The sequence below is a fragment of the Entelurus aequoreus genome, linkage group LG10 (genome assembly GCF_033978785.1).
Source record: "Entelurus aequoreus isolate RoL-2023_Sb linkage group LG10, RoL_Eaeq_v1.1, whole genome shotgun sequence".
Taxonomy (NCBI): Eukaryota; Metazoa; Chordata; class Actinopteri; order Syngnathiformes; family Syngnathidae; genus Entelurus; species Entelurus aequoreus.
In genome coordinates this window covers 66,287,184-66,303,759 of record NC_084740.1, presented here as the reverse complement: position 1 = coordinate 66,303,759, position 16,576 = coordinate 66,287,184, and the positions used below count along the sequence as shown (strand labels likewise).

At 37.1% G+C, this 16,576-nt stretch overlaps 2 protein-coding genes across 4 annotated transcripts in view; one reads left to right on the top strand and one right to left on the bottom strand.

Moving 5' to 3' along the window:
* Positions 1–16,576, top strand: part of fhip1b (FHF complex subunit HOOK interacting protein 1B) — a 716,414-nt gene that overhangs the window by 297,504 nt on the left and 402,334 nt on the right. The gene's annotated exons all lie outside the window — the stretch shown is intronic.
* The window catches only part of LOC133658934 (diacylglycerol kinase beta), a 125,686-nt gene that overhangs the window by 93,111 nt on the left and 15,999 nt on the right, over positions 1–16,576 (bottom strand). For all 3 annotated transcript variants that reach the window (XM_062061460.1, XM_062061462.1, XM_062061461.1), the window contains 3 exons: positions 10,597–10,750; positions 2,890–3,129; positions 2,678–2,818 (listed from right to left, as the gene is read on the bottom strand). In XM_062061460.1, the coding sequence (XP_061917444.1) occupies positions 2,678–2,818; positions 2,890–3,129; positions 10,597–10,750 (535 nt within the window). The remainder of the gene's footprint in view (positions 1–2,677; positions 2,819–2,889; positions 3,130–10,596; positions 10,751–16,576) is intronic.

The window sequence follows — 16,576 nt, the reverse complement described above, 5'->3', positions numbered from 1 at the left end:
AACAAGTTATATGACTCTGGGGTGTACGGCTGCAAAATTGGCTTTAAAAAGTTAGATTGCGAAAAATGAGCATGTGTCAAGTTATAAGTTATATGACTGACGTATACGGCTGCAAAATTGGCTAAAAAAGTTATCATGTTAACAGTTATCATGTGTCAAGTAACAAGTTATATGAATTGAGGTGTACGGCTGCAAAAGTGTCTTAAAAAGTTAGCTTGCTAAAAGTTAGCATGTGTCAAGTTATAAGTTATACGACTCTGAGGTGTACGGCTGCAAAATCAGCCTAAAATGTTAGCATGCTAACAGAATGCGTCAAGTAACAAGTTATATGACTGAGGTGTACGGCTGCAAAATTGTCTTAAAAAGTTAGCTTGCTAAAAGTTAGCATGTGCCAAGTTATAAGTTATACGACTTTGAGGTGTACAACTGCAAAATTGGCTTCAAAACATTTGCATTTGTAAAGTTATAAGTTATATGACTGAGGTGTACAACTGCAAAATTGGCTTTAAAAAGTTAGATTGCTAAAAGTTAGCATGTGTCAAGTTATAAGTTATATGACTGACGTATACGGCTGCAAAATTGGCTAAAAAAGTTGGCATGCTAATAGTTAGCATGTGTCCAGTAACAAGTTATTTGACTCTGTGGTATACGGCTGCGAAATTGGCTTTAAAAAGTTAGCTTGCTAAAAGTTAGCATGTGTCAAATTATAAGTTATATGACTGACGTATGCGGCTGCAAAATTGGCTAAAAAAGGTAGCATGCTAACAGTTAGCATGTGTCAAGTAACAAGTTATATGACTCTGGGGTGTACAACTTCAAAATTGGCTTTAAAAAGTTAGATTGCTAAAAGTTAGCATGTGTCACGTTATAAGTTATATGACTGACGTATGCGGCTGCAAAATTGGCTAAAAAAGTTAGCATGCTAACAGTTAGCATGTGTCAAGTAACAAGTTATATGACTCTGGGGTGTACGGCTGCAAAATTGGCTTTAAAAAGTTAGATTGTTAAAAGTTAGCATGTGTCAAGTTATACGTTACATGACTGACGTATACGGCTGCAAAATTGGCTAAAAAAGTTAGCATGCTAACAGTTAGCATGTGTCAAGTAACAAGTTATATGACTCTGGGGTGTACGGCTGCAAAATTGGCTTTAAAAAGTTAGATTGCTAAAAATGAGCATGTGTCAAGTTATAAGTTATATGACTGACGTATACGGCTGCAAAATTGGCTAAAAAAGTTAGCATGTTAACAGTTAGCATGTGTCAAGTAACAAGTTATATGACTCTGGGGTGTACAACTTCAAAATTGGCTTTAAAAAGTTAGATTGCTAAAAGTTAGCATGTGTCACGTTATAAGTTATATGACTGACGTATGCGGCTGCAAAATTGGCTAAAAAAGTTAGCATGCTAACAGTTAGCATGTGTCAAGTAACAAGTTATATGACTCTGGGGTGTACGGCTGCAAAATTGGCTTTAGAAAGCTAGATTGCTAAAAGTTAGCATGTGTCAAGTTATAAGTTATATGACTGACGTATGCGGCTGCAAAATTGGCTAAAAAAGGTAGCATGCTAACAGTTAGCATGTGTCAAGTAACAAGTTATATGACTCTGGGGTGTACAACTTCAAAATTGGCTTTAAAAAGTTAGATTGCTAAAAGTTAGCATGTGTCACGTTATAAGTTATATGACTGACGTATGCGGCTGCAAAATTGGCTAAAAAAGTTAGCATGTTAACAGTTAGCATGTGTCAAGTAACAAGTTATATGACTCTGGGGTGTACGGCTGCAAAATTGGCTTTAAAAAACTAGATTGCTAAAAGTTAGCATGTGTCAAGTTATAAGTTATATGACTGACGTATTCGGCTGCAAAATTGGCTAGAAAAGTTAGCATGCTAACAATTATCATGTGTCAAGTAACAAGTTATATGACTGAGGTGTACGGCTTCAAAATTGGCTTTAAAATATTATTAGCATTAGCACGCTCAGAAGTGGTGCTGTTTTTGGACAATTTTATCGGGGGACTTCCTGTTCCTGCCGCCTCTCTGTGTTCTTTAAAGAAATACTGAGGGTAAGACTTCCTCATAATTACCAGGAATAGTAATTTGTGCATTAGTTTTTTGTTTTCTATTTTCGATGCTAACAAAGCAAGAAGAAGGCGCTCAAAAGTATGGTGGGGCTTTTGAAAATGTGTTAGCTCTATGCTAATTTGCATTGGATTTGCCATTAGGGCTGTGAATCTTCGGGCACCACACGATTCGGTTCAATACTATTCTCAGGGCTAACGATTCAATTCAGAATCGATTCTCGATTCAAAACGATTATTGATTAAAAATCGATACCTTTAAATGAGATTGGGTGCCAGATGTATTGATTAACTACATTCCTCCATAAAATAGATAAACAATTCTGATCAATTTCTGTATGACTTAAAAGAAAACTGGTTTTGTTTATATGATTTGCCTGAGTGTCTGGACAGGACATCATCGTTAGTTTTAATTGCCAAACTAATGTAGGCTCCAGCTCTGTGGACATGATATATAAACGTATTGTATCGAAAGTGACAACAAAGGCGTTGTAGCATCAGAAATAATCGTTACTTTTGGACAATCTCTGTATTTGAAGTATGATAAAAAGACCACCACCTAGTGGCGGCCTGCAAAGGCTGGTGACATGTCACTCACACTCCAGCTTGTCCTCGGGTGTCCCGCGCTCCAGGAGAGACAGGTAGCAGACGATGTCCTTGAGGAAGACCACCTGGGGCTGCGGGGACCCCCTGTGGGGCGACGGGCTCCTTGGGAGAGACGGATGTTCCTCACTTCTCTCTGCCGACAGAAACGCGGGCTTTAATGTCGACATCTGCTGAACTTTTTGTCTTATGGAAAAGAAAGTTCACCGGGGGAAAGTTTGAGGGGCGACACAGGCGACCTGGGTGCTTCGACGTCGGGGGTCGGGGCGTTGTCGGGTCTGACCCGACCAGACGGGGAGCGGCCCGGCCCCTCCGGAGTGCCAGCCTCGGCCGTGGACCTTCGTGAGGAGGAGCGAGACCAACAAGGGGACGAGGCGGGGCCCGTGCTGCCCGCGTGCTCGGGGCGATGTCCCAACATCACAGACGGGGTGCTTCTACCATTCATGCCTTGGACACAACATGGAGGAGGAACGTCATCAAGTTGAGCAGATGATAATAAAAACCCACAAGTAGCTTCAAGTTCCTAAACTTTGACGGTAAAGTGAAAAATGTCTTAAAAGTCTTCAGCTGTGTCGACTCTTTGAATCCAATCTTCTACTATTTTAAGACACCCCTCATGAATATTGTATTTACATATTTCTACAGTTATCCCTTGCTTAATCATTCATCTATTTATTTTAACATTGTGATTTATTTTAACCTTTAAACCAGTGGTGCCCACACTTTACAGCAGGCAAGCTACTTTTTAAACGACCAAGTCGAGGTGATCTACCTCATACATACTGACGGAAGTGGATAATTACATATATCCATATTTAATAGTTACTTCTTTTGTATCTCCTATAGTCATATTTTAATCAGCTAATGTTTCGTCTGGTACAAAGTGCTTGCATTACGAGTGTCCTTGCTGAGAGAGTCAGAGCGTTGAATATTCTCTCTGTTGAGACTCCCATAACATTCTTGAGATAAGGGGACAAAGCGGTGCTGGGCTAGGAGACAACAGGTGGGGAGGAGGGAGGGGAAGAGGGGGGTAGAGGAGAACGTCTGGGGGAGATCGATCTTGGCTGGGCTGGGGAACGCTTCTGTACTGGATTGGTCTCACGTTTGTCTTCAAAGCTTTGAGAATAAACCACAAAATACCAACTACTGCCTGGTGATCAATTTAAACTTCAGCTTATGTGCCATAAAAAGAACTTGGGAGTGACCAGCAACTTAAATTCCCTGGGAGGAAGAGCTGGTCAACGCAACAATACATATACAGTATATACAGTATATCTATCTATATGTATATAGATATTAGGGGTGTGGGAAAAAATCTATTCGAATTCGAATCGCGATTCTCACATTGTGCGATTCAGAATCGATTCTCATTTTAAAAAAATCGATTTTTTATTTTTTTAAAATTATTTTTTAGTATTTTTATTTTTATTTATTTTTTTAAATTTTTTATTAATCAATCCAACAAAACAATACACAGCAATACCATAACAATGCAATCCAATTCCAAAACCAAACCCGACCCAGCAAGACTCAGAACTGCAATAAACAGAGCAATTGAGAGGAGACACAAACACGACACAAAAAAAAAAAATCATTATCAATATTAGTTACAATTTCAACATAGCAGTGATTAAAAATCCCTTATTGACATTATCATTAGACATTTATACAAAAAATTAAAAAAAGAACAATAGTGTCACAGTGGCTTACACTTGCATCGCATCTCATAAGCTTGACAACACTGTGTCCAATATTTTCACAAAGATAAAATAAGTCATATTTTTGGTTCATTTAATAGTTAAAACAAATTTACATTATTGCAATCAGTTGATAAAACATTGTCCTTAACAATTATAAAAGCTTTTTACAAAAATCTACTTCTCTGCTTGCATGTCAGCAGACTGGGGTAGATCCTGCTGAAATCCTATGTATTGAATGAATAGAGAATCCTTTTGAATCGGGGAAAAATCGATTTTGAATCGAATCGTGACCCCAAGAATCGATATTGAATCCAATCGTGGGACACCCAAAGAATCACAGCCCTAATATCTATCTATCTATCTATCTATCTATCTATCGATCTATCTATCGATCTATCTATCTATCTATCTATCTATCTATCTATCTCTCTCTATATATATATATATATATATATATATATATATATATATATATATATATATATATATATATATATATATATATATATATATATATACATCTATATATATAGATGTATATATACATATAGATGTATATATATATATCTATATATATAGATGTATATATATATAGATATATATAGATGTATATATATATAAATATATATATATATATATATATATATATATATATATATACATCTATATATATATATATATATATATATATATATATATATATATATATATCTATATATATATATACATCTATATATATATATATATTTATTTATTTAGACGTTTTTTTGTTCACGTTAAAGGTGTACAAAATACATGTATGTTTAACATATAGATTCCCTTCTATCATGAAGACAAGAATATAAGTTGGTGTATTACCTGATTCTGATGACTTGCATTGATTGGAATCAGACAAGCTTCACAGTAGTGCTGACAACTTCCACATTTTCGATTTTACATTGTGGAGGAGAAAAAAAGTCCACCTTTCTGCCCAACACCACATGAAAGTGGTTGGTTTTTGGCATCTAATTTGTCCAGCTTCATACTCGTTTTTATACACTTTACAAGAAATACGTTGACGGCAAACTCCGTAGCTTGCTAGCTTGTGCGCGCCAGCTTTCTGAGACTCTTATTTTGTTAGCGCAGGCAGGATGAAGCAGCACTTTTATTGTGAAGCCAGGAACTGTGCGGTCAGTCTTTATAGGCTTTTGACGGGAGGTACGGATGAAATAAAAAGTGTTCCTCGCCTTCCTGACGGTCTTTTTCCCCCCTCACACTGATCTGGCAGCAGCCAGCATCATCTCACAAGATCCTCGGGTGCCTTGAATGTCAATCAAGTGAAGAAAGTGACGTCATAGTGAAGATTTATGATCGCAAATGTTTAGATCTATAACCCCCTGGCGCTGTTTTGTACTTTTTTTGTACTTACTTTGATTATTATTTTCAACTCTTTGTAAATGTTGAAGTTTATAAAAAAAGGTTTATATTAAAAAAAAATTAAATAATGAAAATATTTAGGTCTATTTAAACATTGTCCATTCCTAACTGTCATATAAGTGTATTTTATTTATTTCACTGTCATAATTGTTTTTTTTCCAACTTTAAATTTTTTTTTTTTAAATCGTCAAGTGTCAAGTATAAACACGTGAATTATTTTCAACACTTTTAAACTATTTTTTTATGATTAAGAAAAATGTTAATGTATTATTTAGATAAAATGGAGCATTCTCACAAGTTGAAAATAGGTTAAGTATTTTCTAATGTCGACCAGCAGGGGGCAGTGACGGATGACTCGTGATTTGAAACAAGTTTTGTTTAGTTACATTATTCACAAACGGGAAGAAGAGAGTTAATGAATGATTTATTTCCTTTTCATAATTGATTGAATTTGGACTTTTCCTATTTTATTTATTATCATGATTATCAATGATGGTTGTAGTATAATTTATTTTAAACATGTGAACAGATACAATGTGACATAATAATTACATATTTTAATTTCTCTTTACAACATGTTCCAAAAGGGAAGAATTAATCAATCCTACCCATTTTCCAACATACTTGTTCACTTCCTGTTCTGACCTTGTAATTGTAACAACATGTACACCAATGGATAGAGCAGTTCTCCTAATAGTTAAGCCAGTCATAATTCACATATGAGATACATAATCATCTCATTTTCCACAAAGTTCAAGATGTTTATCAAGATTCTTCTTCCTTGTACTTTGTAAACACTTCACAGCCTCTTAAATTGAATCATATTAGTACATATTTGACATCTTTACATAATCCCTTCCGTAATTAAATTAGAGATATACACTAGATTGCCAAAAGTATTTGGCCACCCATCCAAATGATCAGAATCAGGTGTCCTAATCACTTGGCCCGGCCACAGGTGTATAAAATCAAGCACTTAGGCATGGAGACTGTTTCTACAAACATTTGTGAAAGAATGGGCAGCTCTCAGGCGCTCATTGATTTCCAGTGTGGAACTGTCATAGGATGCCACCTGTGCAACAAATCCAGTGGTGAAATTTCCTCCCTCCTAAATATTCCAAAGTCAACTGTTGGCTTTATTATAAGAAAATGGAAGAGTTTGGGAACAACAGCAACTCAGCCACCAAGTGGTAGGCCACATAAACTGACAGAGAGGGGTCAGCGGATGCTGAAGCGCAGTTATATTATAAGAATATATATAAGTACTATTTGTCTGCACACAACAATATAATAATATGTATAAATACTATTTGTCTGCACACAACAATATAATAATATATATAAATACTCTGTCTGCACACAACAATATAATATATATAAATACTATTTGTCTGCACACAACAATATAATAATATATATAAATACTATTTGTCTGCACACAACAATATAATATATATAAATACTATTTGTCTGCACACAACAATATAATATATACAAATACTATTTGTCTGCACACAACAATATAATAATATATATAAATACTATTTGTCTGCACACAACAATATAATATATACAAATACTATTTGTCTGCACACAACAATATAATAATATATATAAATACTATGTGTTTGTGTAGTAGTGTGTGTGTAGAATGTTTAGTAATGAGTGTAGTAGTGTGTGTAGCAGTGTGTGTAGTAGTAGTGTGTGTAGTACATGTAGTAGTGTGTGTAGCAGTGAGTGTAGTAGTGTGTGCAGTAGTGTGTGTAGAGTGTGTAGTAGCGTGTGTAGTAGTGTGTGTAGTAGTAGTGTGTGTCGACTGACCCAGTAGGTTGTGTGATGTCGGATGTTGGTGTGTGTAGTAGTAGTGTGTGCAGTAACAGCGTGTAGTAGTAGTGTGTGTAGTAGTAGTGTTTGTAGCAGAGTGTAGTAGTAGTTTGTGTTGGAGTATTGTGTCTAGTAGTGTGTGTAGCAGTGTGTGTAGTAGTAGTGTGTGTAGTAGTAGTGTTTGTAGCAGAGTGTAGTAGTAGTGCGTGTTGGAGTATTGTGTCTAGTAGTGTGTGTAGTAGTAGTGTGTGTAGTAGTAGTGTTTGTAACAGAGTGTAGTAGTAGTGTGTGTTGGAGTATTGTGTCTAGTAGTGTGTGTAGTAGTAGTGTTTGTAGCAGAGTGTAGTAGTAGTGTGTGTTGGAGTATTGTGTCTAGTAGTGTGTGTAGTAGTAGTGCGTGTAGTAGTAGTGTTTGTAACAGAGTGTAGTAGTAGTGTGTGTTGGAGTATTGTGTCTAGTAGTGTGTGTAGTAATAGTGTTTGTAGCAGTGTGTGTAGTAGTAGTGTGTGTAGTAGTAGTGTTTGTAGCAGAGTGTAGTAGTAGTGTGTGTTGGAGTATTGTGTCTAGTAGTGTTAGTAGTAGTAGTGTGTGTAGTAGTAGTGTTTGTAACAGAGTGTAGTAGTAGTGTGTGTTGGAGTATTGTGTCTAGTAGTGTGTGTAGTAATAGTGTGTGTAGTAGTAGTGTTTGTAGCAGAGTGTAGTAGTAGTGTGTGTTGGAGTATTGTGTCTAGTAGTGTGTGTAGCAGTGTGTGTAGTAGTAGTAGTGTTTGTAGTAGTAGTGTTTGTAGCAGAGTGTAGTAGTAGTGTGTGTTGGTGTATTGTGTCTAGTAGTGTGTGTAGCAGTGTGTGTAGTAGTAGTAGTGTGTGTAGTAGTAGTGTTTGTAGCAGAGTGTAGTAGTAGTGTGTGTTGGAGTATTGTGTCTAGTAGTGTGTGTAGTAGTAGTGTGTGTAGTAGTAGTGTTTGTAGCAGAGTGTAGTAGTAGTGTGTGTTGGAGTATTGTGTCTAGTAGTGTGTGTAGCAGTGTGTGTAGTAGTAGTGTGTGTAGTAGTGGTGTGTTGACTGGCCCAGCAGGCTGTGTGATGGAGTATTGTGTCTAGTAGCGTGTGTAGCAGTGTGTGTAGTAGTAGTGTGTGTAGTAGTAGTGTGTTGACTGACCCAGCAAGCTGTGTGATGTGGGATGTTGGTGTGTGTGTGTAGTAGTAGAGTAGTGTGTGTAGCAGTGTGTAGTAGTAGTGTTTGTAGTAGTAGTAGTGTGTAGTAGTAGCGTGTGTAGCAGTGGTGTGTGTAGTAGTAGTAGTGTGTGTAGTAGTAGTGTGTGTAGCAGTAGTTTGTAGCAGTGTGTGTAGTAGTAGCGTGTGTAGCAGTGTGTGTGCAGTAGCAGTGTGTAGTAGTAGTGTGCCTAGTAGTGTGTGTAGTAGTAGTGTGTGTAGCAGTGTGTGTAGCAGTGTGTGTAGTAGTAGCGTGTGTAGCAGTGTGTGTGCAGTAGCAGCGTGTAGTAGTAGTGTGTGTAGTAGTAGTAGTAGTGTGTAGTAGTAGCGTGTGTAGCAGTGGTGTGTGTAGTAGTAGTAGTGTGTGTAGTAGTAGTGTGTGTAGCAGTAGTGTGTGTAGTTGTGTGTAGTAGTAGTGTGCCTAGTAGTGTGTGTAGTAGTAGTGTGTGTAGCAGTGTGTGTAGCAGTGTGTGTAGTAGTAGCGTGTGTAGCAGTGTGTGTGCAGTAGCAGCGTGTAGTAGTAGTGTGTGTAGTAGTAGTGTGTAGTAGTAGCGTGTGTAGCAGTGGTGTGTGTAGTAGTAGTAGCGTGTGTAGTAGTAGTGTGTGTAGCAGTAGTGTGTGTAGTTGTGTGTAGTAGTAGTAGTAGTAGTGTGTGTAGTAGTAGTGTGTGTAGCAGTGTGTGTAGTAGTAGCGTGTGTAGCAGTGTGTGTGCAGTAGCAGCGTGTAGTAGTAGTGTGTGTAGTAGTAGTAGTAGTGTGTAGTAGTAGCGTGTGTAGCAGTGGTGTGTGTAGTAGAAGTAGTGTGTGTAGTAGTAGTGTGTGTAGCAGTAGTGTGTGTAGTTGTGTGTAGTAGTAGTGTGCCTAGTAGTGTGTGTAGTAGTAGTGTGTGTAGCAGTGTGTGTAGCAGTGTGTGTAGTAGTAGCGTGTGTAGCAGTGTGTGTGCAGTAGCAGCGTGTAGTAGTAGTGTGTGTAGTAGTAGTAGTAGTGTGTAGTAGTAGCGTGTGTAGCAGTGGTGTGTGTAGTAGTAGTAGTGTGTGTAGTAGTAGTGTGTGTAGCAGTAGTGTGTGTAGTTGTGTGTAGTAGTAGTATTAGTAGTGTGTGTAGTAGTAGTGTGTGTAGTAGTGTGTAGTAGTAGTAGTAGTAGTGTGTGTAGTAGTAGTGTGTGTAGTAGTAGTGTTTGTAGCAGAGTGTAGTAGTAGTGTGTCTAGTAGTGTGTGTAGTAGTAGTGTGTGTAGTAGTGTGTAGTAGTAGTAGTAGTAGTGTGTGTAGTAGTAGTGTGTGTAGTAGTAGTGTTTGTAGCAGAGTGTAGTAGTAGTGTGTCTAGTAGTGTGTGTAGTAGGGTGTGTAGTAGTGTGTGTAGTAGTGTGTCGACTGACCCAGCAGGTTGTGTGATGTGGGATGTTGGTGTGTGTGTAGTAGTAGTGCAGTGTGTGTAGCAGTGTGTAGTAGTGGTGTGTGTAGTAGTGTGTGTAGAAGTAGTAGTGTGTACTAGTAGTAGTGTGTATAGCAGTGTGTGTAGTAGTAGCGCGTGTAGCAGTGTGTGTAGTAGTAGTGTGTGTAGCAGAGTGTAGTAGTAGTGTGTAGTAGCAGTGTGTAGTAGTAGTAGTAGAGTGTGTAGTAGTAGTAGTAGTGTGCGTGTAGCAATGTGTGTAGTAGTAGTGTGTGTAGCAGTGTGTGTAGTAGTAGCGTGTGTAGTAGTAGTTGTGTGTGTAGTAGCAGTGTGTAGTAGTAGAGTGTAGTAGTAGTGTGTGTGTGTGTAGACTGACCCAGCAGGTTGTGTGATGTGGGACGTTGGTTTTCAGGAGAGATGTTTCCTGTCTTGCTCTTGAAGGAGGTGAAAATGCGCTGACACAGCTGCTCAGGGATGTTCTTGTCCAGGTAGGAAGTCATGAAGAGCTGGAAACCTTCATAGTCCATTTGCTGCACAACAATACAGTACAATTTACTACACAACGTATACAACACAATCTACAAAACAGTACAATTTACTACCTGGTAAGTTGAGGCACTACTGTACTTTTTAGACAATAACACTTTAACTTTGAATAACACTACACTAGGAAGAAAGGTGGGAAGGAACCGAGCGAGGAATAAAGAGGTAAAGGAGGAAGCAAGGTAGAAAGGAAGGAAGGAAGGCAGCAACGAAAGAAGCAAAAGAGGAAGGAAAAAAAGCAAACAAGGAAGGAAGAGATGAAGAAGGAAGCAAGTAAGGAATGAAGGTATGGAAGGAAGGAAGTAAAGAACAAAAAGGAAGCAAGCAAGGAAGGAGGAAGAAAAAGGAAGGTATAGCAAAAAAGAAGCAAGGGAGGAAGAAAGAAAGCAAACAGACGGAAGGAAAGAAGGAAGGAAGATATAAGGAAGGAAGGTAAGAAAGATTGAAGGCAGTAAAGAACGAAGAAAGGAAGCAAGTAAGGAAGGATGCAAGGAAGAAAGAAAGGGAGGTAGCAGTAAAAGAAGCAAGGGAGGAATGAAGAAAGCAAACAAGGAAGGAAGATATGAAGAAGGAAGTGAGTAATGTATCAAGGAATGAAGGTAAGAAAGATCGAAGGAAGTAAAGAACGAAGAAAGGAAGGACGCAAGGAAGAAAGAAAGGGAGGTAGCAATAAAAGAAGCAAGGGAGGATGGAAGAAAGCAAACAGAGAAGGAAACCAGAAAGGAATGGAAACAACGAAATAAGTAAGGGAGGAAGGAATAAAAAAGATGAAGAGGAAGCAAGTAGGAAGGAAGGAAGGTACAAAGGAAAGCAGGAGAAAAGGAAGGTAGCATTGGAAGAAGCAAGGATGGAAGGAAGCAAGAAAGGAAGTAAGCAAGCAGGGAAGGAAACAAGAACGGAAGGAAGTAACAAGAAGCAAGGGAGGAAAGAAGAAAAAATAAAGAAGGAAGCAAGTTAAGAATCAAGGTAGAAAGGAAGTTAGCTATGAAAGAACCAAGGGAAGAAAGAAGAAAGAAAGGAAACAAGGAAGAGATAAAGAAGGAAGTGAGTAAGGCATCTAGGAATGAAGGTAGAAAGTAGGAAGGAAGGAAGGAAAAGTAAAAAAATGAAGAAAAGCAGCAAGTAAGGAAGGAAAAAGGAAGGAAAGAAAGAAGAAAGAAATAAAGGTATAGCAACAAAAGAAAAAAGGAAGGAAGCAAGGAGCGGAGGAAACAAGAATGGAAGGAAGCGACGAAAGAAGCAAGGGAGGAAAGAATAAAAGGAAAAGGTAAAGAAGGAGGCAAGGAAGGAATCAAAGAAGGAAGGAAAGCAGGAAGAAATAAAAGAAGGTAGCAATGAAAGAAGAAAGGGAGGAAGGAGGAAAGCAAACCAGTAAGGAAAGAAAAAAGGAAGGAAGGAAGCCAGAATGGAAGGAAGTAACAAAAGAAGTAACCGAGGAAGGACGAAAGAGGTAAAGAAGGAAACGATGAAGGTAGGAAGGAAAGAATGAAAGGAAGTACAGAAGGAATGAAGGAAGCAAGTAAGAAAAGAAGGATGAAAAATTAAACTTTTAATTACATTTGAAAACTTTCTCTGACATGTTGTGTTGACCTTTTGACCTTTGTGAAAGACATCTTTATGTCAATGACTTGTTATCTGTTAGTCCAAATTATCAATCAATCATCAATAAAGTAGTGAAAAAGAGAATATTAATAGAAGTGAAGTCTAAATAATCAATCAATCATCAATAAAGTAGTGAAAAGAGAATATGAAGAATAGAAATAGTCTAAATAATCAATCAATCATCAGTAGTGAAAAGGAGAATATGAAGAATATAAATAAAGTTTAAATAATCAGTCACTCATCAATATAGTGAAAAAGAGAATATTAAGAATACAAATAGTCTAAATAATCAATCAATCATCAAAGTAGTGAAAAAGAAAATATTAAAAACAGAAATAAAGTCTAAATAATAAATCAATCTTCAATAAAGTAGTGAAAAAGAGAATATTAATAGAAGTAAAGTCTAAATAATCAATCAATCATCAATAAAGTAGTGAAAAAGAGAATATTAAAAATATAAATAAAGTCTAAATAATCAATCAATCATCAATATAGTGAAAAATACAATATTAATAGAAATAGTCTAAATAATCAATAATCAATAAAGTAGTGAAAAAGAGAATATGAGGAATATAAATAGTCTAAATAATCCATCAATCATTAATAAAGTAGTAAAAAGGAGAATATGAAGGTTATGAATAATCTAAGTAATCAATCAATCATCAATAAAGTAGTGCAGAATATAAATGAGGTCAAAGTTGAACATGTGACTTATGCTTACTATGTTAGTTTATACAATAAGTGTTAAAAAAATAAAGTGAACATCAAAATAAATCACTTTAATGCACTCAGAGCAGACACAAATGTGTGTGTGTGTGTGTGTGTGGTTGGTTACCCACTATGCCCCCCCTCGTTTGGCCACTGTTGTTTCAACCCCACCAGCTCCCAAAAGTCTTCTTCCTTATATGGTCAAAGCATTCGCCATTTGCTGTTCATCATACACACGCACACACACACACGCACACACACAATATCTAAAAGTAGATTTATTTATTATATGTATTTATATTATAGGCCGATATGAGGAATCAAACCTATAAATCTGATCTCGTGAGCTTATAGTAAAAAAAAACGTGCCATTTGTACCAAATGTTCTTCAAACTTTCCACATGGAGAAGAAAATACCCCTGGGAGGTGAGGGGAGCAGTGAGCAGCAGCAGTGGCCACGCCCGGGAATCATTTTGGTGATTTAACCCCCAATTCCAACCCTTGATGCTGAGTGCCAAGCAGGGAGGTAATGGGTCCCATTTTTATAGTCTTTGGTATGACTCGGCCGGGGTTTGAAGTCACGAGCAACACTACAAACAATATGCTAATGTGCAACACTACAAACAATATGCTAACATAAAATAGGCTGACCATATTCTGAAATCCCAAAAAGAGGACACGTGCCAAGGCGGGCAGCACGCCAAAGGCCGGGACTAGGTGAAAATTTCCCAATGATACTCGAACTGGCTTTATAAATAATATATTTATTTAAATAAAGCATTTTTTCTCCTCTGTTGACAGCAGTGTTGGCACTAGGAATTTTCAAAATGGGGTCCCAGGGACCCCATCAAGGGTCCCACAGTAAATTTTTGGGGTCCCACTTTTTTGTAAGCGTTTGAAAACAAATCACAAATGTATGCATTATTCTGTTATATCTCACATTCTTTATTGTGTTTTGGAAAAAGGTTGTCATAAACGTTACTTCATTCATTTTTAAAAATAATACAAAAGAAAGCAAATGTGTAAGCATATGTAAATGTATGCAGTTAAAAACATTTATTCACTTTCTTCTTTCCTTCATGGATCTGAACTTTACCGCTGCTGGTAGTTTTTTCTATGTTTTTATTTAATAAGTTGTAGGTGTTTTTATTTCAGTATAAATGTGTAAAAAGTGTTTTGCTTCGGTCATGAAATGATGATAATAGTGTGCCAGGGCATACATACATTTTATACAGTGTTTCCCATAAACTGCCAAGATACCTGTGGCGGTGGGGGCGTGGCTATGGGCGTGGTCACCATGACATCGAGTAATTTGCATAATTTACTACAATGATATGATTTTCTCTAAAACGGCTCAAAAAATGTATACTTACTAATTAATAACAGTTTTGTTTTAAACGTCCATCCATCCATTTTACAATATAATTACAACACTTTATGTACATATTTATATACAGATTTGAACAATAAGTTATTCACTGAAATATATTTATTAATTGTGGTTCTTACAAAAAATACATCCTATAAAAATATAAAAGCTAAAATGTCTCTTAAAGCTCTGCCCCTTTAATTAGTGCATACTAAATAATTTAACTTTAGCCTACTACTACAACCATATTATTTACCAGCAACATAAAGTGAAACAGAGGCAGAGGTGTCCTGCCACAGTCAGTAACAAATAAACAGAAAACAGTAGTGGTGGTAGATAGACACAAAGCTTCATCAAACATCTGATCCACTGAACAAAGAGCTCCAAAAATCTTGATCCTACACTTCTCTTTTGTAAAGTAAATCTGAACAGCCGATATGGGCATCTACATCAACTATATGATTTGCCTGAGAAGCTGGACAGGATAAAAAAAAATAAAAATAATAATAATAATAAAAAAATAATTTTTTTTTTTTTTTTTGTGGCGGCCTTAATTCTTTCGTGGTGGGCCGCCACAAATAAATTAATGTGTGGGAAACACTGTTATATTTAACGCTTAAATCTCTGGAGTCTACATCAACTTCAGATCTATCCCTCATTTCAAAATGTTTTAGTTTTTTTATGTTGTCTTTTTTGTTTGTTTGTTTGTTTTCCGCCCTTTTTTGTCAAACAAAACTATGTTTTTTATGGCAAACACACAAAATATGCAAAATCTTCCACCAAAAATAGTTTTCAAAGTGCAATATTTGATGTGAAGTAATCGGAACCTTTGATAGGTTTGATAGGTTGATAGAGCAATGACCGTTTGAAAGAAAAAAAAAACCAGCTTTGTTTTATTAGTCAACATTGCAACTGTTTCTAAATTACATTTCACCTGTAAGCTTTTTTTATTTCACTTTTGTTATGTTTTTGTTTATTTTAATAGTATTTTTAGAATGTGCCGTGGGCCTTTGAAACATTAGCTGTGGGCCGCAAATGGTAAAAAAAAAATCTGCGTCCTTTCTGATTTCAATGCGTTAAAAAGACACAAAAAGTGCGTTAACGCCAACACTGGTTGACAGTATAACAAAATAAGTCACACTTATATTCTGTAACATTCACAGTTTTGGAAAAAAGTGCAGAGGTAGAAATATTCAAAATAAGCTCTTGTATATATCCATCCATCCATCCATCCATCTTCTTCCGCTTATCCGAGGTCGGGTCGCGGGGGCAGCAGCCTAAGCAGGGAAGCCCAGACTTCCCTCTCTTGTATATAATCTAAACATAAATAATGCCTCAAAACAAGTTAATTAAATTTAAACAAAAAACAGCAGACGAGCTCTCGCCCTGCTCAGCTGTTTTGTGCTTTGTAGTGTCGATATGGGCTTGTAGATCGTTGGCCGCTTTATTTGCCACAGATATACACATTCCTGCTTTGCACACAGTGCATTCTGCTTTCCATGTGTCACGGCCAGGACGAAAACACAAATACCTTTTCCGCAAATCATCCGTGAAGTTGCATTTACGTTTCGGCATTTCTTCTTCTCATGTCTGGCTCTCCACTCGCTAGCTCTCTCGCTCTCTGTCTCTGCCCCTCCCTCAGGAATGTTTCTGCGTGCGCACGCCTCCACAGTTTGTTTTGTTTAACCCTTTCTTAATCCTGGACGTACATTGAAAATACACGCAACCCTAACTCAAAATGCCGGACATTTGAGGTATTTAAGAAACCCCGCCCGGACACCCCGGACAGTCCCGCAAAAGAGGACATGTCCGGGGAAAAGAGGACGTATGGTCAGCCTAATCAAATCAAATCAAATCAACTTTATTTATAAAGCACATTTAAAATTTACCACAGGGGTAGCCAAAGTGCTGTACAATGGGCAGGTTAAAAGATAATACGAGTACCGAGCAAACACAACACAACACAAACAGAACACGTTAAAAAATAAATAAATAAAATATAAAAACAGGTTCACAGCAGGTGTATTATGGGGCGCCATTGCAGGATGGATATCACTCAGTGTTAAAAGCCATGGAATAAAAGTATGTTTTTAAGAGAGATTTAAAAACAGGAAGAGAGGAGGCTTGTCTAACA